This window comes from Triturus cristatus, chromosome 7, assembly GCF_964204655.1.
Source record: "Triturus cristatus chromosome 7, aTriCri1.1, whole genome shotgun sequence".
Lineage (NCBI taxonomy): Eukaryota > Metazoa > Chordata > Amphibia > Caudata > Salamandridae > Triturus > Triturus cristatus.
Window position 1 is genome coordinate 727689477 of NC_140590.1, and position 23137 is coordinate 727712613.

General features: G+C 44.9%; 1 protein-coding gene across 4 annotated transcripts in view; it reads left to right on the forward strand.

Moving 5' to 3' along the window:
- TBC1D16 (TBC1 domain family member 16) overlaps positions 1-23137 on the forward strand; it is a 966933-nt gene that overhangs the window by 707557 nt on the left and 236239 nt on the right. For all 4 annotated transcript variants that reach the window (XM_085617442.1, XM_085617440.1, XM_085617439.1 and 1 more), the window contains exons 6-7: positions 16353-16520; positions 20696-20844. In XM_085617442.1, coding sequence (XP_085473568.1) covers positions 16353-16520; positions 20696-20844 — 317 coding nt within the window. The remainder of the gene's footprint in view (positions 1-16352; positions 16521-20695; positions 20845-23137) is intronic.

The following is a 23137-nucleotide window of genomic DNA, read 5'->3' on the forward strand; positions in this document are numbered from 1 at the left end:
CAATCTGGCTTCATCCCGCATCGTAATACCGCGTTGAATCTTAGGCGCATCCATGGAGTGATCGCAAGGGTGGGGACGATGCGGGAGCCGGCCATGGTGGCTGCGCTCGACGCAACGATGGCATTTGACACGGTGGAGTGGGCATACCTGTGGGCTGCGCTTGCGAAATTCGGCTTCGGGCCCGGATTTGTGGGCTGGGTAAGGCTATTATACGAAGGACCTCTCGCCAAAGTCGCAGTTAACGGTAGGGCGTCCCGTCCCTTCGATCTGGGGAGGGGTACCAGGCAGGGTTGTCCTCTATCGCCGCTGTTGTTCGCTCTCGCCCTTGAGCCGCTGGCGGCCTGGATACGATGGCACCCAGACGTGAGGGGGATTCGATGGTCCCCTGATCACGAAGACCGCATTTCCCTCTATGCCGACGATATTCTGCTCTATCTTACTTCACCTCGGAAGTCCCTTATAGTTGTTTGCGACATATTGACTTCCTTCGGGAGGAACTCGGGGCTAACCATTAATTGGGGTAAGTCATATCTGTATGCCCTGTGTGGGGACATCCCGGTTCCCCCGCGGAATTGCCCGATCCAGATTGCCCGGGAGGGTTTCCTGTATCTTGGGATTTATATCTCTGCCGACCCAACGGTGCGGTATGAGAGGAACCTGCTCCCTCCGTTGGCGCGCCTGCGGCGGGACGTGGCGGGCTGGCGGCGGCTGCCGCTTTCCCTCCTTGGCCGTGCGGTGCTATTCAAAATGATGTCTCTTCCCCGTTTTCTCTATGTCCTGCAGAACACCCAGGAGCTGGTTCCGGCCAGCTACTTTCGGGAGGTTGAGAGTCTGCAGCGTTCGCTGCTGTGGGACGGCCGCCCGCGTATAGCGATAGCAAAATTAACTCTCCCTTGGTACGACGGGGGTATCGCGCTTCCCGACATCCGGAGATACTATTGGGCCTCCCAACTGAGCGCGATCAATCATGGAGTCTACGGTCCGGCGCTTGGCCCTGGCTTTGCTATGGACCGGTGGTTGCTGCGGGGTGGTGGCTATTATAGAGCACTTTATTCGAAGCCACCGGCTGGGTCCCTCACAGGGCCGACCGGGGTGGCGGTGCACGTGTGGAAGACAGTCACGAACTCCCTGGGGTGGAAGGATAGGCTCACCCTCGCCACTCCGTTGTATGACTCGGACATGTTGGGGAACCTCTGGCACTCTAAGGGATTCGACAAATGGGATCTGATTGGCATCTCCAGGGTGGGGGACATGCTGACCAAGGGGCGGATTAAGTCGTTCGATGAGCTGCGGTCGGAATATGCGCTTGAGGGCACGGAATACTTCCGGTATGCGCAGGTGCGCCATGCGCTGCAGTCGGTCCTCGTTCAGGGGGAAAAGGTGCCTGAGTCCTCTCCATTGGAGGACCGGATCCTGGACGGCCATATGCCGGAGAGCACAATCTCCCTAATTTACAAAAAGCTTGTGAACGTTCGGACCGATCTCCTCCTGGGGGTGCGGGACCAGTGGACTAGAGACGGCCTTGAGCTGGACGATGAGGATTGGCAGTACGCGGTCTCCTCTCCTAAGGAGGTCGCAATCCCCGCCAGGTTGCGGCTTGTCCAGCTTAAGATACTCCACAGAGTCTGTCACTGGGCCCCGATTGGTCCATATGGGTTTTTCCGAGGACGGGCTGTGTAAGAGGGGCTGCGGGATGGTGGGCACCTTTCTGCACATTATATGGGAGTGTGGTGTGATTGCGGAACTATGGAAGCGGATTCACGTTGTTATGCAGGAGGTCACGGGCATTGTATTGCACCCAGAGGCGCGGCGCTGTCTCTTGAATGTTTGGGGTCCTACAGACTACGACGCGGCGCAAACTCAATGGGTGACCCTAGGTAATATGGTGGCTAAGCGAGATATTGCAAGATTGTGGGGATCCCCTAGCCCTCCCACCCTGGATGCTTGGAAGGACAACATGGACTGGTGCATGTTCCGGGAGAAAACGGTGTATAGTGCGCGGGGGAGGCCCAAGAAATGGCATAAGGTATGGGGAGGTTGGAACCAGTATAGGGGGTACATATGTTTGCCTCCTGCCACTGAACCACTAGAGGAGCAACTTTCCCCCTAGCCTCGCGTCCGACTTGGGTATTTCTGATGCACCTCTGCTAGAATGTTAGCGCCTCTGCTTCTCCCTCCTCCTTTCAATCGGTGGCTTGAACTGATGTTGGAAATGGGGCCGCCCCCTCGCTGGGAGCTGACGCGCACTTATGATGTATATTGCCTTGCTTGTTGTGTTCATTTTTAAAAATTGGACCCTTTGTTTTTATCCTGTATGAGAGCTGTAGATGACTGCACGTGTCGATTGAGGAGCTGCCGAACATCCGGGTTGTCGGCTGAATAGCAGTGTATCTGAATTATACGAATAAAGGTTTATAAAAAAAAAAAAAAAAAAAAAAAAAGAAGAAGCCACCCTTCGAGATAGAGTTGAATCCTTTGAGAACAACGCAAGACGTAACAATCTGCGAATTTTAAATATTCCAGAAGGAAAAGAGGGTGATGATCTTAAATCTTACATAACATAACATTGTGGCCCTCATTAAAGATTCGATACAGATTGAAGAATCAGTGGATGAAATCAAGAAGGATATTCAAAGAAGCCATAGGGATCCCTTTAGGAGACATCCCAATCGGACAAAACCGAGGAAAATTTTAATTAATTTTCTGACTTTTTCTCTGAAAGAGAAACTATTAACAACTGCTCTTAAACTGAAAACATTAAAATCAGGCGATTCCTCTTTCTCCTTTGAAATATGGTCGGACCTCTCATGCACTACTTTAGATAGACAGTGGGAGTTGGGTAAAAGAATGGAGGATTTCAAGAGACTGGGAGCAACTGTCCAACTAAAATTTCCTGCACAGTTAAAAATTATGTTTAATAATAAAATGTACTTTGCAAAATCTGTGCAGGAAGCCGACTATCTCCTAGAGAATTTAAAATGATTTTCTTAGTTTCCCCTTTCATGTCAAAGGAAAAAAATAAATAAATAAATAGGGAAAAAGGGGGGAAAAAAATATATATATGTACACTAGTAATTTGTTTATATCTACACCAGTGGTTTTTCTCCTAAAGTTGATCTAGGAAAATAGGAAGAAGATGCATACAGCTTTGAAAAATAGTTAAAGAATAAAACTGGAGCGGTTAGAGTTTACCGGCCGGTAGAACCTGGACTTCTCTAGGCAAATGGGGGTAGGGTTCTCCAGGGGAGGGTGGGGGATGTCAGGGGAGGGGAAGGGGGAGCACGGGTGTGGGGGCAGGGGGTTTAAAAAAGAAAAACTTGTTCGCCTTTTATCTCAGCTGAGGTTCATTTTGTTCTATTTTTGGTTTGGTGTTGGAACTCCGTAGGATGGGGTAAAGTCAAAACCCAGTATTTTCGCCCCCCCATGAGGACATTACAATGTCTATCGTGAAACGTGAACGGTCTGCGAGTCAAAAGCAGGAGGGAGAACGTTTTCCAGTATTTAAGAGATTCACCTGCACAAATATTCATCTTACAAGAAACGCACCTCTTAAAAAAAGAGATTAGTGAGTTCTGTGGGAAGCTTAGGTGGGTGGAGCACTGTGCCTCCTTATGCCAGACGGCTAACATCAGAGGTGTGGCTATCTTAATTAAAAAACAAGTGAACGCTACTCTTCAGGAGGTTAGAACAGATACAAGCGGCAGGTGGGTCATAGCTAAGATCATGATAGAAAATATACTTATTACGGTAGTAGGTTACTACGGCCCCAAACAGGATGATCCATCAACATTAAAAACTATCTTTACGAATCTTTTGGAATTTCCTGATACAATCATTCTTGCAGGAGATTTCAATATAGTATTGAATCCAAAATTAGATAAATCATCAAAAAGTAGGGCCAACACCCCTTCCAAATACAGGACATATTTAAAAACAATGATGAAGCAATACGCCATATGCGATATATGAAGGGAGAGATCTGGCTCTCAGTTGGGAGTATCATTGTATAATAAAAAATACAGACATAAATCACGAATAGATTATGTTCTAATTAGTAGTAATCTACGAGGTAATATTAAGAAGATCGACTATTTGACACCCCATTTATCAGACCATGCGGCAGTTTGGGTAGATCTAGATCTGTTGGGGAAGGACCAACAGAAGGTATGGACCTTTGACCGTACTCTCCTTCTAGATAATGCTGTAACTGAATATTTAATCCAGGAGATGACCTCTTTCTTGGATATTAATATAGGTTCGGCAAATATTATGGTTGTTTGGGATGCCCTGAAGACTTTTCTGAGAGGCCTAATTACAAACAAAACAGTTTTTAAGAATAGACAATATAGGGAGGAGATCGCATCCATTGAGCGCCAATTGAAGTGGCAGGAGGAGAAGATAAACAAAGTAACGGACCAGGAACAGGAACTTCGTCAGACATTAGTGGCAGATCTGGAATCCTTGAAAACCTTGCTGGATAATATAATCCAGACCAGGATTTCCAATAGGTGGGAGGTGAGTAAGCTCGCTCACTTTGAATATGGAGAGGGGGCTGGGAGATTATTGGCCTGGAAGGCTAAATCGGATAGAATCAGAAATTATATCAAAGAAATTGAAAATGTGCACACTAGATTGCTAATAAGCAGGGAAGATGAAATAGGAGAGGCCTTTCATGCCTACTTTAAAGAACTGTATGACGAGGAAATACATCCCGATGGGACATATATCCAAGATTGGCTAAAACCAATTCAGCTAGCAACATTAGGAGTAATTCAACGTGACAATTTAGAGGCCGAAATAACATCTCAAAAAGTGAGGAATGCACTTTTAGAGTGTAAAAAGGGTAAAGCCGCTGGGCCGGATGGTCTTCCCGTCGAACTCTATAAAAAACTAGGAGACGTAATAATTCCTGTAATGTTAGAGGTTTTTAACCAAATCCTAATTGACGGAGTCCAACCACCCACCACATGGGGAGAAGCAAACATCACTTTAATGTTGAAAGCTGTTAAACCCCCTACAAAATGTGGGTCATATAGACCCATTTCCTTGTTAAATTCAGACTACAAGGTATTTTAAAAAATGTTGGCAGATAGATTGGGGGCAGTGGTGGAGAAGTTACTGCATACTGATCAAAAGGGTTTTGTAAAAGGCAGAAACCTCTTTGACCTTACACATGACTTCATTGGTGCAATAGATCTGGCTTCTAACTTCTCTCTACCTCTGGCAGCAATGACGCTAGATGCAACCAAGGCATTTGACAGAGTCAATTGGAAATATCTTATGGCAGCCCTTGAGAAATTTAATCTCGGGCCTAGATTCTGTCAAACCATTCGTCTCATATATAGCGAGCCTTCAGCAAGATTGGTTGTGAATGGCAGAGTGACCAGGCCGTTTAAAATCAAAAGAGGAACCAGACAGGGCTGCCCCCTCTCCCCTCTTCTTTTCGACCTATACATAGAGCCGTTTGCTCAGCGTCTCAGAGAAGAGGCAGCTATTTCATCATTTAAGAGCTGTTCATGGGAGAGGAAGGTAGTCTTGTATGCCGACTATATTCTTGTTCTTTCTTCAGATCTAGAATCTTCTTTTCCCCGGGTCATTGATCTAGCGCGAGACATCGGCCATGTCTCTGGTTATGAGATTAACGCAGATAAAACTGAATTAATGACCTGGAATCTGCCGGAGTGCCGATACCAAACCAAGAGTGAGTTGCGTTACTTAGGGGTCAAAATAGTCCCAGAGATAGATAAGATAGCTACAGTAAATCTTGGGAATATTTTAAAAGAGAGTCAAAAACGTATGAAGTGTTGGGTCCATCTTCCAATGTCTATTTTGGGAAGAGTGAATCTAATAAAAATGATAATCTTACCAAAAATAACCTTTTTATTTAATACGATTCCGCTAAATTTTGAGAAACCGTTGATAGATAAGTTCCAGCAAGCTATCAACGGGTTCGCATGGGCTTATAAATCCACCAGAATATTGTGGAAAAAAATTAAGACGTAGAAGGGAGAAAGGGGGTCTCACTCTTCCCGATATTCAGTACTATGCTTGGGCCTTTCAGCTAGTGCACTCTAGAATGTTGCTAAAATCTCCAGACTCTTCGGATAGAGGTAAAATGTTTTTAGCTATTTTACAACAATCAGGGCTTCTATCTGAAGGTTTTTTATTCAAATATGGGGACAAACATTTTTTCAAGAAGGTTAGACTAAAAGTTCTAGGTGGTGCAGTTCAGATTTGTTCCAGAATTAAAAAACTAACGGGCCTCAAATACTACTCAAGGCTAGCTCCTTTGTGGGATGGTCCAGGAACTCCTAACTGTCTTCAAGACTTGTTGGCTGTCCCACTAAATACAGCTGGACTATCATCATGGGGAGACCTAGCGGAAAATGGAACACTTTTATCTTGGGCTGAATTAAATGAGAAACTGGAAGACAGTATGTCTAGATTTAAATACTTGCAGTTAAAAAGCTGGTCCCAGGATTTAAAAAAACCGATAGGGTTGGGGAACCCTTTGGAAGAACATCTGGCTAATAGACTAGCAGGGAAGAAAGAGATTTTGTTCTTTTATTGGGCAATTGAAGAAGCTATGAGTTGTGGGGGGATCCTTCCTGGGGATAGATTTGGTGGACTTGTGGCAATGTTCCTATAACACTCTTTTCTCAGCTGTTAAACCAGCTTGGCTGAGGAGGAACCACTATTTTACTACACATAGAGCCTATCTTTCCCCGGCGAGGCTCTCTAAAATGTCTAAAGCTTCACCTGCTAGATGTGAAAAATGTAATCTGGAGAGTGCCCCTGATGTACATATGTTTTGGGAGTGCCCATCTCTTTCTGTATTTTGGAAGTCTCTCTAACATCTATTTTGGGCCACCCAATACAGATTTCCCTTAAACTTATTATTTTTGGTATACTAAGTGACATCACTGGCTGTAACAGAGGCTTCTTGTTTTTTGCAATATTATTAGCCAGACGGGAAATATGTAAGAAATGGGTTGAGATTACACCCCCCACACATTCGGATTGGCTATCTGCCCTGTATAAAACATCAAAGACAGACCTGGCCAGATTGAAGAACTCTAAGAAGAGAACTATTTGTGACTGCCTGATAAGCTGGACTTCAGTCTAACCTTTTTTTTTTTTTGTCACCAACTTTTTTTTGTCTTATGATTAGGGCTCCCAGTTTTATGGTATTTATTTGTTTGACATTTCCGTCTGTATTTATCCATATTTATTTTTTGCTAATTTTATCTGTATTTATCCATATTTATTTTGGGTGTTTTTGAGAAATGAACCTGAAATTAGTATGTTTCCACATTTATTTAACCAATAAACATGCAGTCATGCTTGAATGCATGTCAGGTTTCAATACTGTGAACATCCCCATAAGATAAATCAACGCACTTATATGAAAATATGAAATTTTCAGTATCAACCTTTGCATAGCTACTGCTTTTAAAACCCCTTTGCTAAAATTCCTTTCTTTTTTAACCCCTTACCTATCACTCCACACAGCTATTGACCTGGCAGACAGTATTTAGAATTACTCAAAAGCAACTCAATTTCCGTTTTTATCCATATTTAATGATAAATACAGGAAAGAAAAAAAATGTTTTCTGACTGTATTTATCTGTAAAAATCAGTAAAAACGGTAAACAGGGAGCCTTACTTATGATTAAGCCTCAGGGACGCTCTTAGACTGTGCTGGTTCGTGTTACTACCCTGGGGGTCCTAGTTGTCAATCAACGGTAGGCAACCAGCACTAGTCGTCGGTCTTAAGGAACCTGTAGAGCATGACCATCCTCTCAATAACAACGGGAAGTCAGCAACTAGAGGGAAGTCGGTGTGCCACTGGTAAGTGGGGGACAGGAAGGGTGTGAAGGATTACCCCAAAGCTTACTCCTCTCAATATGAGTGACAGTGGCGACCTTCTGACCTCAGGTTAGCTGGGGTCAGAGGCGAATGAGGAAAAAAAAAAAAAAAGCTTACAGTTCTGTTTTCATATTCTTTAAGACATTTGACAACACACAAACTTTCGTTCTCAGGAAAGAAAGGATAGAAGATAGAGGAAGACATAGTTTTGGTTCTTTTCCAAAGATAAAAACAAACTCCTTCAGGCTGATAAGCTCTGCTAGTAACATCTAAAGCCTTAACATCTGATGTACGTCTAAAGGAAACCAAGCAAAGTAAGATAGTAAGCTTATAAGAAATACGTTTGTGAGAGAGGAAAGCATTATCTCTTCAGGAGATGTAAAATGTTTCTCACGTCCCATAAAGCTGTATGTTTTGGAGTAGGAGAATTGAGAACCCGCATGCTTCTCATAATCTTTTTTGTTAAGAGAGTTTGACCAACAGACACACCATTGATTAGGGAATGACCTGCAGCTATTGCTGACCTATAGACATTAACGGTTCTGTAGCGAAGTCCAGAAGCAAAGAGCTCCGATAGGAAATTGACTATGTGAAGTAAATCAGCTGAAACAGGATTGTAATGTCGTTGAAGACACCAGCGAACCCATTTGTTCCATGCCAATCGATATGCCTTTCTTGTTCCAGATGCCCAAGATTCAGATATGAGTCGGAAAGCATCGAGCAAAAGGCCAGGGATCTGCCACTGTCGCCTGAAATCTTCCATGCCGTCAGTACTAAGATGCCTTGGTCTAGGAGGGGATGAGAATCGCCCTGAGGACCCAGGACAAGAAGACTGAAAGATGGAATTAGGATTGGGAAATCCATGGTCATCTCCAAGATGACCGGGAACCATGCTTGAGACCTCCAGAGGGGGGTTATTACCACCATACTCTGAAGGTATCGGTGAGCATGTAAGAGAAGGCGCGGAAGCATTGCAAACGACAGGAAGGCATATGGACTTAAGCCTTGCCAGTTCTGGAGGAAGGCATCCACCCCTGATGCTTGAGGGTCTGGTCTCCAACTGAAAAACTTTGGCATCTGAGTGTTTAATCTGTCTGCGAATAGGTCCGTCCCGAAGGGGCCCCATTGGTCTTGAATGATCAAGAATATCCCCCTGTTCAACTTCCAGTTGCTGGAATCCCTGAAATTTCTGGAGAACCAGTCTGCTACGCCGTTGCTCAAATCTGGGATGTGTTCCGCCGTGACTGACAGTCCCTTGTTCAAACAATAGTCTCAGAAAATTTCTGCTATTCCGGTCAGACTTTTCGAACGTGGTCCCCCCATCTTGTTGACGTATTTTACCGCAGAGACATTGTCCATGTGGAGCATTATAGAGCATTTAATCGAATTCTGGGTAAAGCTTCAAACCACAAAGGAACCAGCTAAAAGTTCCAGGCAGTTGATATGCAGATTCTTCTCCTCGCATGACCATCGCCCCCCGGTGGAAAAATTGGCGCAAGTGGCACCCCAACCCTCTAGACTCGCATCTGACTCTATTATCAAATCTGGGGTTTCCTCGAAGATGGCTTTGCCATTCCACGCTTCTGCATTTTTCAGCCACCAAGAAAGTTCTTTCCTCGAATCTACGTCTAAGGTAGTCATCTGGGTGTAGGACAGTCGATTTAAAAGCTTTCGCTTTGAGTCTCTGTAGGGCCCTGTAGTGAAGAGGGCCGGAAAAATCGCCTGAATGGTTCAGGAGAGGAGACCTAGAATTCTCGCTAAAAGTCTCAAGGGGAAAACTTCCAGAGAAAGTATCTTTTTTAACTCCTTTCTGAGTTTCTTTATCTTTTCCTTTGGTAACTTCAATTCTCCCGATATCATGTTTACCATGAACCCCAGGAATTGGGTTTCTTGAGAAGGGGTAATGCAAGATTTCTTTGTATTTATGACAAAAAGCCTAGATGCTCCAGAAGGCGGATAGTAAGGTCCGTGTGTTGAGAAGTTGTCGCCTTGGACTGAGCCATGATAAGGATGTTGTCTAGATAGATTATTAGTCTTACACCCCTTTCTCTTAGCCATGCTACTACAGGACGTAAGACCTTGGTGAAGCACCAAGGGGCTGATGACAGTCCGAATGGAAGACTGCAAAATTCCCAGAGTTTCCCCTCCCAGGTGAATTGGAGGAACTTCCTGTGTGGGGGCCAGATTGGAATTGTCAAGTAGGCATCCTTTAAGTCTAGGCATGTTAGCCCGTCGCCTTTTCTCAATACGTCTCTGAGGAGGTGTATTCCCTCCATCTTGAAGTGGTGATAAGATACCCACCCGTTCAGACTTTTTATTTAAGTTTATGACAGGTCTCTGTGTCTTGTCTTTCTTTTCGACCAAGAAAATATTGCTGATGAAACCTGTTTGTGAGCTCTCTCTTATAGCCCCTTTGGCGAGAAGATCCTTGGCTTCCTGAGATACTAGTTTTTTCTTTTCTTGGGAGAAGAATATCTCGCGGGGTGTTTTTGATTGGAAGGGAACGTCTATAAAGTCTATTTTGTAACCTTTGACGGTTTGTAGGACCCAGGGGTCTTGAGTTATCAATGTCCAGTTGCCAGAGAAAAGGGCTAGTCTCCCTCCCACCTTTACCGGGGTATCTGAACGGTCTGTCGATACACCTACCTGTTGAGAACCCTCTGTTTTTCCTCTCGCCTCGAAATGATCTTCCCCTGTTGCGTTTTCTCTGAGGTTAGAAGGTTTGGTTCCGTAGAAAGATGTTTGTTGGAATCTAGATCTTCGTCCCAGAAAGGGTCTTGAGGTGGATTGTCCACGGCCGGGGAATCGACCCCGCATTCTCCCGGCCCGTCCAAAAATTATGTCTTGGAACACTTTTTTAATTTTGCTTTGGGACTTTTGTATCGAGTTGAACGCCCCAACATATTTGGCCATATCGCGGATAAAGTCTTCTCCGAATAGGAGTCCTTGTGAGGTTGGTCCTGCCTCTTTGTTAACCAACTCTATTAGTTTGGTATCTATTTTAAGGAGTATCCCCTTCCTTCATTCGTTTGATATGGCAGTGTTCCCATTGCCAAGAACGCAGATGGATCTTTGGACCCATTCACGTAACTCCTTGGGATCAATAGGAATACCACCAACATAGGCGTTTTCGGCAGGTCAAAAATTTTAGTTAGGGGACCAATTATATCAAGTAGACAGTCTTGACATGACCGAAGACTCTTGTCTTTGCCCTTCCTTGGGTCCTTTGCACCTTTGGCTATAAAGGCGACGACCTTAGGGTCGAGTTCAGGGGTGAAAGCGATTTTGTCTGGAAGGGATGAACGAAGGCATTCCGATCTTAACCTGGATCTAACTTCTTTCAGGATCTCCCTTCTTAGCCAAAAGCTAATATAATCTGCTACATGTTGGGACGGTAGCCATTCGGGAGATAGGGGATGTTTGATTAACAATGGATCGAACATATTGTCTCTGAAAGGGTCAGTGATACCCATTTTGGATCCTGAGGCCTCGGTTGCCTCTTAAGAATTTTCTATTGAATTGTCTTCTTGGACCTCAATGTCCAAATCAAAGGGTGATGAGCAGGAGAGATCTATCTCCACTTCGTTTTGCTCATCGCTGTCAGTATGTATAGGGGACTGTGGGTCTGTCTCTTGCCCCTCTGTGATGCCCGGGGCATCGTTCTGGTCTCCGCCTGGGAAGCGAGATTGAGACAATTTCGATGACACCTTTGTCCTTTTGGAGGTTAAACCAGGTTGCTCTGCTGCGGCTCTTTTCTTTGGGGCCTTAACTGTCCCTTCTTTTGCGCCCAAGTTATGCGCACCGCTAGTAGAGGGCCATACCCTTGTAAACATTTCAAATCTTTTGTTAATGGTGTCATTAAATTTTGTATTAATGATTTCTTTAAATGAGTCCATGGCTTTATCCATGGCTTTGGAAACCATTAGATCTAATTTTCCTTCTAGGGTGGTATCAGGGTTGGAAGACATAATGAAACAAGCATTGAAAATGCAATAGGCCTCGCCTTTTATTAAGTTAAATCCATTTGCTTTGCTATATAATACCATTAGCAAAGCAAATGGCTTTAACTTAATAAAAGGCGAGGCCTATTGCATTTTCAATGCCTGTTTTTTATAGTGTTTTATACAGGTAACAAAATGGCAGCACCTACTGTATCTACGTTTATTTTGCCACAGCGTCGTAGCAGGAAGGCTAAGCAGATGGGGGTGCCTAGACAAATGCCCTAAATATCCAAAAGCAGCATCAAGTATCACGATTCTAGCTCGGTTATAAGCCAGTATCCCACGAAAACGGTCATAAGTACTTTATGCAGGCAGGAAATCAGTGAACATCAACGGGAAGCTACGCTCGACTTTCCTGACCTGGTACATCACATGGGCTACACTTGCTTTAAAAAAACAGCAAGAAAGTGGGCATTCTGACACAGAATGAGTCCACTAATTGTGGTGCGGGATGCTTCCCACTCTATGACTCGTCATGGTCCAGGATGTGCACGCGTACGGAGTGTACATCTCCTGTCCAACGCGTGCAGCACATCTCCTGACCGCGCGTGCCATCTCCTTTCTCCCTTAATTTTAGGACTTATGGAATTACTGGTGTAACTGATGGTGGGATGTTGCCTCTCCATTTGCTACGTTATTGTATTTGTAAACAAGAACACATATCACACGATGCCACAACAACTCTATGCTAACACTCAATGCGCACCATTAACCATATCCTACTCACTTAAGAAGTACCCTCCGCGACACCAACTTTTAAAAGTTGCAGTGAGTGTCAATTTGCCGAGAGAAGCTGGACAACCCTTATTTTCGAGTGCAACAAACTGAGCACACATTTTTGATTGGTCTAATAAGAAAATCAATAAATTGTTGAATGAAATGAGAGGAGCAAAAAATGAAGAACAGACTATTTATGAGAGGGGTTAACAACATATACAAATGTTAATAGCACTATTGATGTGGTGCACACACACAAAAATACACGTCCCGCGAACATGCTCACCACGTCCCCTCCCCCCCACCAGTTCTCTGAAAAAAATATTTCTAATGCACAAAAATACCAACAGCTGCTAGAGCCCCACTTTCTTACTAACCTCGCAAAGTCATGCCTGCGGCCTCGTTATTTCCCCCACCTCTTTTCCTCCGGGCCCGGGTAGCGGCCGGTACACTAGCAAAACTGGGGGCGTGAGCCCCAAACACTATCCACAGACCAAGCGACGGCACAGGTCAATGACGTCACTCTATTATGATGACACTCCCTTCCTACCCAGGCAACGGCGAGAGCGCAGCAATACAGAGAACGGACGGCAAGAGAGTTAAACTGAATCGTGAAAAAGTGCTTTGTCCTTCCTTGTAGAAATGAAAGTCAGGAGCCCCTCGGTCCTCCACTGCTTTGTAAAGAGAAGAAGGCTTGAGCGTAACCACAAGCACAGCTTTCTATTCAGTAAAACAATAGGAAGCCTCTAAAATATTATCGTATTATTTCACAGTTTTCTGGCTTTGTGAAATATCAGACAACACGTTTTGTATTATACTATGGGAATAAAAACAAGCAACGCCAACAATGCCTCCCAGTTGGACTGGCTTGCCTGACTGGTTTCTTATCTTTATAGGGCCATGTGTTTGGCCCCATAAAGATAAAAAAAACTTTTACGCCAGCAGTAATTCGGGGCAGCCAGTCCAACTGGGACGGCTCTAAAAGAGAAAAGTGTACGTCACTAGACGCTCTTTTCCAATGGCTGGCCACAGTTTAGCATAAACGGTGACGCCAGCCAATGGAAAAGAGGGGCGGGGCTTAAAGCCTACTAGCAAAATCTCCTCTAGTCATTAAATCTCGCCAGCGAGACTGCGCATGTCTGTGCAGTCTTACGCCAGGCGAGACGTAAAAAGGGGGGGGGATAATTTTATAAAGACAAGTGTGTCCAAGCTTGTCTTCCCCCTTTTTTTTTTCTTTTTTTGGTAGAGATAGTATACACCCGACAAATGTGCCCAACCCTACTTTTTTTTTTTTTTTTTTTTTTAGATCGGTACAGAATATACCTGGATTATAGATGTGAAAGAGGGGGTTTATAAGTTAATTTCAATCAAAAAAACGGGCGTGTGCGCGATAAGGGTGTTCCTGTTCGAGTGTCGATCGAGTTAGACAACAGCAACTGTCAAAGTTTACTGCTGTAACCCAGACAACCAGGCACGGAGGAGCGTGGTCGTTACTAAGGGTCTTTCCTCGAAAGCACATCCCCTCCACGGTACGCGATTAAAGGTGGACTGTGGAGGGGAAACGAGAGATTTAAAACGCCTCCGAGTCTCGTGGAGAGACGCGGGAGTCGAGCTGCTTCTACAGAGCTGAAAGGTAAAGAGGACATACACGCTTGGGGCAGCAAACGCGTATGTGTTAGCGGGTTGGAGGGAAAAAGGAAGTGTGGTCGCATACGGCTGGTATGTCCGCCGCTCTCCCTGCGTTGCTAGACAGCGAGAATGCGGTCGCGTCGTTCAAAGGACGCGAGTGAGGGTGAAATCACCAGATTTCGTGTAAAGATAATATCGGGGACGAAACAAGGCCGAGAAGGCAGCGGCAGGCACGTTAAAGGGGTCATGCAATCTAAAATTAAAAGGGATTACATTATCATTATAGAATATAGAGAAAAAAGGCGGGGTTTGAGCCAAAAGAAAAGAGGCATTTAAACCAAAAGGGAAAGAAGAAAACAATCGCATGATAGGGTCAATTGGACCCAGGTATGCGATAAGTAGTCAAAATCAAGCGAACACACGCACTGAATAAGCATGAATGAAAGAGGTACTTATCTGTGTGAGCAGCAGCAACAAAGAAGGATGATGGCTCTGTGCTCATGGACTATATACTATAGAATGTTGAGAAGTTCTGTATCTTCTTCATTGTTACTGCTGAGCTGTGGCAAAATTGCACCACGCCTCAGAGACTGGAAAAGACATGGAATGGTTAATGGTTTTGGAGGGGGTGTTATATGAAATCTGGGGTTGCCCTGAAAAGTGGGAAAAGACCTAGGGCAAATGGAAAGTTTACAGAGGTAGTCTGTATGCCACCCCCACTGGGCTGTCCTCCAGGGCTGGAGATATCACCGAGCCTACATCTGACCTCCACCAGTCTAGGAGTGTCTTGTAACATTATCAGGGAACCTGTCTGAGATTGTAGGGTATTGTCTACACTAGCTGTACCGATGTGTGATTATTGTGGTGTACATGCCTGCTTTGATTTACCATGTGCCTAATAAAAAGATGTTATTAAAAAAAATGCTACTGGTGTCTCAGATACAGCCCATAAGTGACATGCATGGAAATGTGAAGCCTTTAGGGGGTGACATCCACAATATCTTACATCACTGCTTTCTCTATTCTCATCCCCATCTGCTTTATTCCTTGGACTTGGATTGCTGGTCACCCTGGTGTTTCCAAACTATTCTAAAAGTAACAAAAAAGCGATCATTGATAATATGACTGTGCCTAGCCATTCCATAGCATTTTGTTTGCTCTTCTCCTACTTGTCTCTCCCTCCTGTATCCTGGCAAGTTCTAATCTCTCCTCATGACCTTGCTGCCTTCAGATTTAGGATTTTCCCATCTCTTGCATATCCCTCTTATAAGCTCACTTTTTGAAGAGTCCTCAACAACTAGAGGTTGTGGCAAGATATTGGGTGTAGTGCTGTTGCTGCTAGAGGCAGCGAGATTTTGTCCTGCTCACTTTTTCTTTCCACATGAGCACAGAGACATTTTAAATGCATGGGTAAAGTGGGCAGTTGCACAGGGCCCCCACCTTCCTGGGGTCCCACTGGGAAAGGGAACATTCTCTCTATTTGATCTGTCTATTCTGTTTATCTTGCTAAACTGTTAACCATCTCTGCCTACCACTACCTTTTAACTCTGTCTTTCTACCCTTGGTCATATTAAGGATTTTTGGGATCTGGGGCAAGACGCATTTCAACTGTTTTGTGTGACCCAGTTGAAATGTAATGTAGTATTTTTTGGGATCGTGCACGCTGAAATTAGCAGAAAATGGGTAATTACATTAAAATTCAATCTATGGGGGGAGGAGAGGAGGAGGGGCCGGGAAAAACACGTTTTGGGTGCCCCCTATAGAACGAATTTGAATTTCATTACCCATTTCCTACTAATTTCAGCCCCTAAAATCGTTAAGATTACACTGCATGCGCGTGCACCACGAACCATTGCAACGTAATCTGTTGTAAGAACGCTTTCCTATAATGTCCTGCAATATAAACGCCACCTTCTTTGTTAAAGTGAAGGGTGAAAGGTGGTGGTTTGTTTCTTCCCGTATATGGGTAGGTGTGCTGAGGGTGAGGAGTGATAACAGATTTGGCTAACGAGTATAATGTAAATGCATGGTGAAGTGTACAGTGCCCTTTAACATGGTGCCCAAATTCTTGAGGAAATTGTGCCTGCAGCCTCGGTGCCTTGGTTTTATCACCCCTTTCTCTCTTGCCCCCAACAGCAGGTGACGGATGAGAAGACGTGCATGCAGTTTTCTATCCGGCGCCCCAACCTGCCTTCCTCGGAGTCTCACCCGGAGGAAAACATGTACAAGAGACTGGACGTGTCCGTCTGGCTGCGGCACCTGAATGAGTCCGGCCAGGTGGAAGAGGAGTATAAGCTGCGCAAGGTGAGCGTGCGGCACGTGCCAATCCTGGTGCGCGCGTCCGCCATGGCGCACTTCCTATGGTGCTCTGGTGTTTGCCCCGGGCGCTGCCGGTACAAGAAGCCAGGTAGGTAGGCGGGCAGGCAGGCCACGCGGGGCGAGGATCTTCAGAGAAGAGAGAAGCCAGAGAGAGCGCAGTATGCGAGTATAGCTGGAGCTCATGTTGTTCTATTTATTTTTCTAGCATGGAACTGCAGGCCTTTCTTATGCCTTGGGCCTCATCCTTTAACAAAAGCACCAATTTCCCATGTTCCTAGTAAACAAACAACGTATGCAGAATATTTTGTACATGTACATGTTGTGCTTAATCTAAATATCCAACAGATTTTTATATTTGTACCTATTAGTCAGGTCCGATATATCATCAGCCTTGTTCTGCTCAGCCCATCTCCTATAGTTGTCTACACTCGCCTGTCCTCGTTATCACGATGTATCATGCAGGGTGGCTTTCAAGGAATGGTAAGGATTGCCAAGGCATAGGTTACCCTCGAAAGACAAAAGTTCAGAAAAGATCGATCCAGTAGCGTAGCGTGAGCAGGGCCACAGAGGCAGTTGCCTTGAGCGCAAAATTCTTAGTGTGGATAGCTGGTGGAATCGACAACTTACTCCCTCGGAGGCTCGAAGCGATAGCAGTGCGAATGAAGGAGGGGGTAGGCATGTCAGTCACGCTCGCCAAACACTTGGTGGCCTAATTTGCCATAGAGGTAGAGTGGGCAATAAGGAAGAGGGGGGGGGTAAACAGTAAAAAGACGCAACTGTGCACACAATAGAGGGGCCTACTTCTAAATTTGCATGGGGAGGGGGTTGAGCGAAAAGGCATGCATGACTTTTCAAACATAAGACATCAACATGATATGCAGCACCAAGGAAGCCAATGGAGTCCAGTGGCTCCCTCAGTGCTGCATATACCATTGATGCAGAGTTGCTGTGGCCCCCTCACTGATGCAGACACAGGACCAAATCAATTTGCCAACTTTTAGTTGCATCTTATCAGATCTGACCCGACCCACCATGGCTGAAGTAGGGGTACAGGCACTCTTGATCCTCAAATTTAACAAAAGCCCCCTCATTCCACTTCATGAGCCCCCTATGGTTTACTCCTGGGGATGTCTCAGAGTTAATGACAGATTGCTAAACATAGGGAATTGGACCTGCAGGACGTGTAATTTCATATACCTGTTCTGGAGTCACCCAGATGTTATCTGAGGTTCAAGTAGGCCAGGAGCATTTAAAGCTGGTCTTCCTCCACTTTGGCCTCATCAATGCCTCTCAGGTGCTGGCGAAACTGATGGCGATGATCGCTGGTCATCTTCAGAGCTCAGGAGTCCAGTTTTGATGTACCTCAACAACTGGCTGTTGACGACGGGTTTGTCACATTTAGTCATGGACCACCTCTGGATGACAGCGGACCTCTTGGCATCCCTGGGGTTCACTATCAACGAGCTGAAGTCCCATCAGACTTCTTCACAGAGACTTCCATTTATTGGGGCACTCTTGGACACATTGGAGTTCAAGACTTCCTCACCGCTGTAAAGAGTTCAGGACTTTTGGTCTATGATTCTGACATTTCAGGTTTTGGTCCTGGATCACAGGGAGAGCAGCTCTGAAGCTTCTTGGTCTCTTAGCCTCCTGCATCCTTCTTGTCAGCTATGCCAGGTGGCACATGCGTGCTCTGCAAAGATCCACTGGGCACAGGACCATGGCAATCTGGCTGATGACTTCCAGTTCCCAGAGATGATGGCTCAATATCTGCAGTGGTAGCTGCTCAAATGTAGTTGGTCCAGGGACACTCCCTTCCCCATCTACAGCTGACAGTGGTGACAGACGAGTCTCTGCAGGGCTGAGGAAGTCCTCTGGGGGAAGTAAAGATCAGGGGACTCTTGTCTCTGGAACAAGGCTGGCTCCACATCAGTCTGCTGAAGTTGAAGCCTATTTGTCTAGCTCTGAAGGCCTTCCTGCCATCCAACAAGGGGAGGCTGTCGGGTTGTCATCAACCAATAACCAATGAAGTATACCATTCTGAATTTGGATCCAGGTTACTATATTCGGTATCTCAACTCTGTTTGGTCTGTGAAAGTGTTAACTTCTCAAAGTACAAGCCCTCACCCACCAAAAGGTGGCATGCTTCATCATCGGGTTGTGCTCCTCAGTGGGCAAGTGCTGAAATGCCGAGCAGATCCCTCAAGGGAGCTCTTTGCTAGAGATCTTTTGTGACTAATAGCATCAGTGGTTGCAATATAATGACCCTATTACCTCAGAAATGTAAGCTGGAGGAAATTAGATGCTATGTAGAAATATGGAGGTAAATTGGTGAGAGGTGTGGAGACCCTATTTTCTTAATTTATTATTGGGGCCTATGTAAAGGATTACAAAGAAGAGGGAATATGCAGGAGAATAATGTTCCTTATCTTCTCACAAAGTGGTCAATGGGTTTCTTGCCCATACAGCCCCTAAGGATTTATGGCAACTCATCAGAACCTTGAAAGCTACCTGACCTCCTTATGTGCAGGCATCCTATTCTATTAGGGAAGTGCGCGTATCCTATTCAATACAATATGCGGCCACAATCATGTGATTTTCATTCAGTGATGACTAAAGAACAATAATTGTTGCCATTAAGGACTTACATCCCTAACATAGGAATGCTGTATAAAATGTGGACCATAGGGGATTTAACAGAGGAGAGGGCAGGGGATAATATAAAAATATAGCAGAGTGGAGGGAGGTGGGTAAAAGTGGCACACTGGGAGAGAGCACGAAGATGTCGTGGGAGAAGCATATAAGGGATAGCGCAGCTTGGGGAGATGGGGAGAGAAACGCACAAGTCAGCAGCACATGACAGACAGAGCAGCATGGAACATGCAGTGAATATTTGGCAGGGGCGAAGAACATGAGGACGAGAACTGCAAAAAACATGCACTCATCGACTGATTAACTACAAATATTAAAGAATTCTCTTAAATGAGCAGCCGAAAGATACAAGCCAGCCAATTAAATGGATGGTCAAGAGGCAATGTATGCACCAGTGAAGGGACAATCACCAGAAGAGAAAGGCAAGCTATTGCATAAGAAGGAAATAAATGACAGTGACAATAAATCCAACCAGTGGTAAGCAATGTCCAGGCTGTAGGCCCACTGTAAGTCGTTGGTAAGCCCACAATAGGCTGACGAGCCTTGGACCTACACCTGCGCGCCATGAGAGGTACTCTACCTGTTTTAATTACATTTTGGCAGTCCACGCGACACTCCTTTACACTGACCTGCTCCCTGCTGACGAGAGGCAACTACCTCGAAACACGTGTCCAGGGATGGCTAATGCGACACATACTTTTCTACATACACCGTGGCATAGGCGTACTCGCCGTCGCCACTACATTGACCACAGTTCCTTGGGGCAACTTGCTGGTGTGACGAGCAGAGTGCGACCAACTTTTGATTCATTTATTACGGCTCCCTTGAGCCAACGGGCTGACGAGCCTTGGACCTGCACCTGCGCGCCATGAGAGGTACTCTACCTGTTTTAATTACATTTTGGCAGTCCACGCGGCACCCCTTTACACTGACCTGCTCCCTGCTGACGAGAGGCAACTACCTCGAAACACGTGTCCAGGGATGGCTAATGCGACACATACTTTTCTACATACACCGTGGCATAGGTGTACTCGCCGTCGCCACTACATTGACCACAGTTCCTTGGGGCAACTTGCTGGTGTGACGAGCAGAGTGCGACCAACTTTTGATTCAAGCCCACAATAGGTGTTTGCAACCAGACAGCTTGTACGGTCTAGTATACAAGACCTAAAAATGTAAATGAAGCTTCAGGGAATCCCTGGCATATGAAGACATAAAACTCGCACCACTATATAATTCTTCAGAACTCTGCAGTTGTGCAAGCATATTCTTTTAGGACTCAGTGGCATATGCTTGTTCATGGTGGTAGGTACCATCTCCATGCTCACTCACTTCATGGCTACAATTTTATGCAGTATGATTTTGATTTGTTTTGACTGTAGGGTGGCAACCTAACACACTTAGGTTTACATATTGTGTGTGGGGATATCAGACAATCAGGGACCATGGAATGTTCTTATCCTTCCTCCTATATCCTTTTTGTAATACAACTTATTTCTCACCCCCAGGCTATCTTCTTTGGTGGGATTGATGTCTCTATCCGTGGGGAGGTTTGGCCATTTCTCTTGCATTACTATAAATGTGAATCCACCTCGCAGGAGAGGGAAGCACTGCGGGTACAGCGGCGGAGTGAATACTTTGAGATACAGCAGAAGCGGTGAGTTTTCAAGTGGCCAAGGGGCAGCCATTGAATTTGGATAAAAGTGGAGTGCAGAAGCAATACAACACACAACCATATAACAGGTCCACTGACTTCTAAATATTTTACTGAAAAAAAGCTCAGTTAGAATCTGATTTATGGTTCTGATGGATTCCTCGCCTTTAGAATTTCTCCAGATGCCAGACTGAATCTAGGGAATTTTACTGCAAGCTCCTGCATGAAGGTATGTGGTGTCGTGTGGCTCCGTGTTGATTTCGTACTGTCCCAGAAGTGACGCAGTGAAGCCTCATGTTAGTGCCACTCCTTCGTTCTTTTCTTTCCGCACCCTTCGACGCAGATCCGGAGCTTTGCTCCCAGCTTTGTCCGTCTTCTGACTACTTCAAAATTTACCCCAGACGGTGTTTCAAGGACAATGTCTCCTTAAAAACAACAGGATTCAAGCGGGCCAAAAACTGCAGTAAGCAGATATCAGTCATGACTGCGTGGCATGTCTTTGGTACTTGGGCTCTCATCACTGCTTGAAATTATGCAATAAATGTGCATTGGTGCACCTAAAGGTGATCCGAGACAATGAGGTAAAAGTCTGTCACCGAAAATATGTGGTCAACACAAATCCTGCTTCTACTCCAAGTCATGGGGCCGCGATCTTGCTCATAGAGCCATTCCAAGTGAAGTCTTGGTCCGAATCAGTCTTCTGGTAAGTCAAAGAAGTGCCATAAGAGAGGAAAAACTAAGCAGGACTGGACCCCATGCAAAATGTTTTCCACCACACATGATGATGATGAGGAGGAGGAGGAGATGGACAACCTACTTCCTCCTCATTATGCCATTAATAGACTGTACCAGGATTTACTAAATGCCAGTGGGTTAGATATGTCTCTGAAGACTGAACTGGACACTCCACATAGGCAACCCGTGGACAAAATTGCCCTTTCCTTTGCGAAGGGCAGCAGAAGTACTACATTTACAGATGCCTACTGTTGAAATAAAGGCGCAAGACTTGTTAAGTGAGGTTCTTCAACCAGACTTTTCCTCTTTTGGTTAAGCTACTGTTGCCACTCAACAAAGCCCTCATGAATCTGCCATGGCACAGTGTCACCTGCAATTTCTTTGAAGTGCTCTGCATCGACCAGTGCGGAAGGAGAAGGGTTAAGAAACGGATGTCAGTACACAGGAGTAGTGCGTATAAGCAGCTCTGCTGCATCACCTTTGGAGCAGTACAGAATCATGCAGAGCCACCACAAGCTACCTACTGGCGACAAGAAACATTGCTTTAAAATTCTCCAGATCCATTCTGGCCTCTGGAGATATTCAAAAGTTGAGGAATCTGCAATTATTTAGAGAAACCACCAGAAAGAGCATTGCCAAAGGTTGGTAACTTATTCTTCTGGCTCAAACACATAGCACCATGAACATTTGCCATTGCTCAGTCTATTACAACAGACATCACGTTATTGATGACATTACGAGAGACACCGTTATGGGCATCACTTATGATGCCACTGATGACCTCACCGCATTTATTCTTTTTTTAACAATAGCTGATGGTTTTTCACATTATTTTTTATTGAAGGTTTGCTTTGTGATTTGTTTCAATTGTTTTTTGCTGCTGTGTTTGTGGTTGTATCATTAATTTAATGCTGTATTTCTAGTTTCATTGTCACTCTTCCAATGTGTTTATTATTATATTATTATTATTATATTTTTTTAATAAATATACTCTAATTTTATTTATAATCTTCCTTGTATATACTTCTTCATTCTGTTGTATATTCATTGTTTTGTGCTTTTAATGGACAATCTAAATCACATTTATTTTGTGGTCTTCATATTGGTTTTGAAGTTGTTGGGGTTTCATGGTGCCAGTTTCATCAATTGTTTGTATTTTTGTACTTTTTTCTTGTTTTTCCATATGTTTCTGTAGCTTTATTTGGATTTAAAGCTGTGTTGTTGTTTTTGATTGTATATTGTTTGTGACCTTTGTGTTTTTTGTTCTGTGCAAGTTTGTCAATGTGTTTACTTTGTTCTTGCTTTTTCACCTATTCTCTTTTTTTTTAGATTGTTTCTTGTATTTTCACTTGGTATATTGCATTTGTCTATATGTGTTTTCCTTTCTGCCTCTCTCTGTTTAGCTCTTTCTCTCCTACTTTGTATGCGTGTTTTCCCATCTTTTTATCTTCCTCCACTTGCTTTTTAGGTCTCGCTCTCGAGACCTATTGTCGCCGAGATGCCTCTCAAGGGAGACAGACCGGGGCACGCGCAGCGATTGGGGTCGGGGTCTGTGGACGCG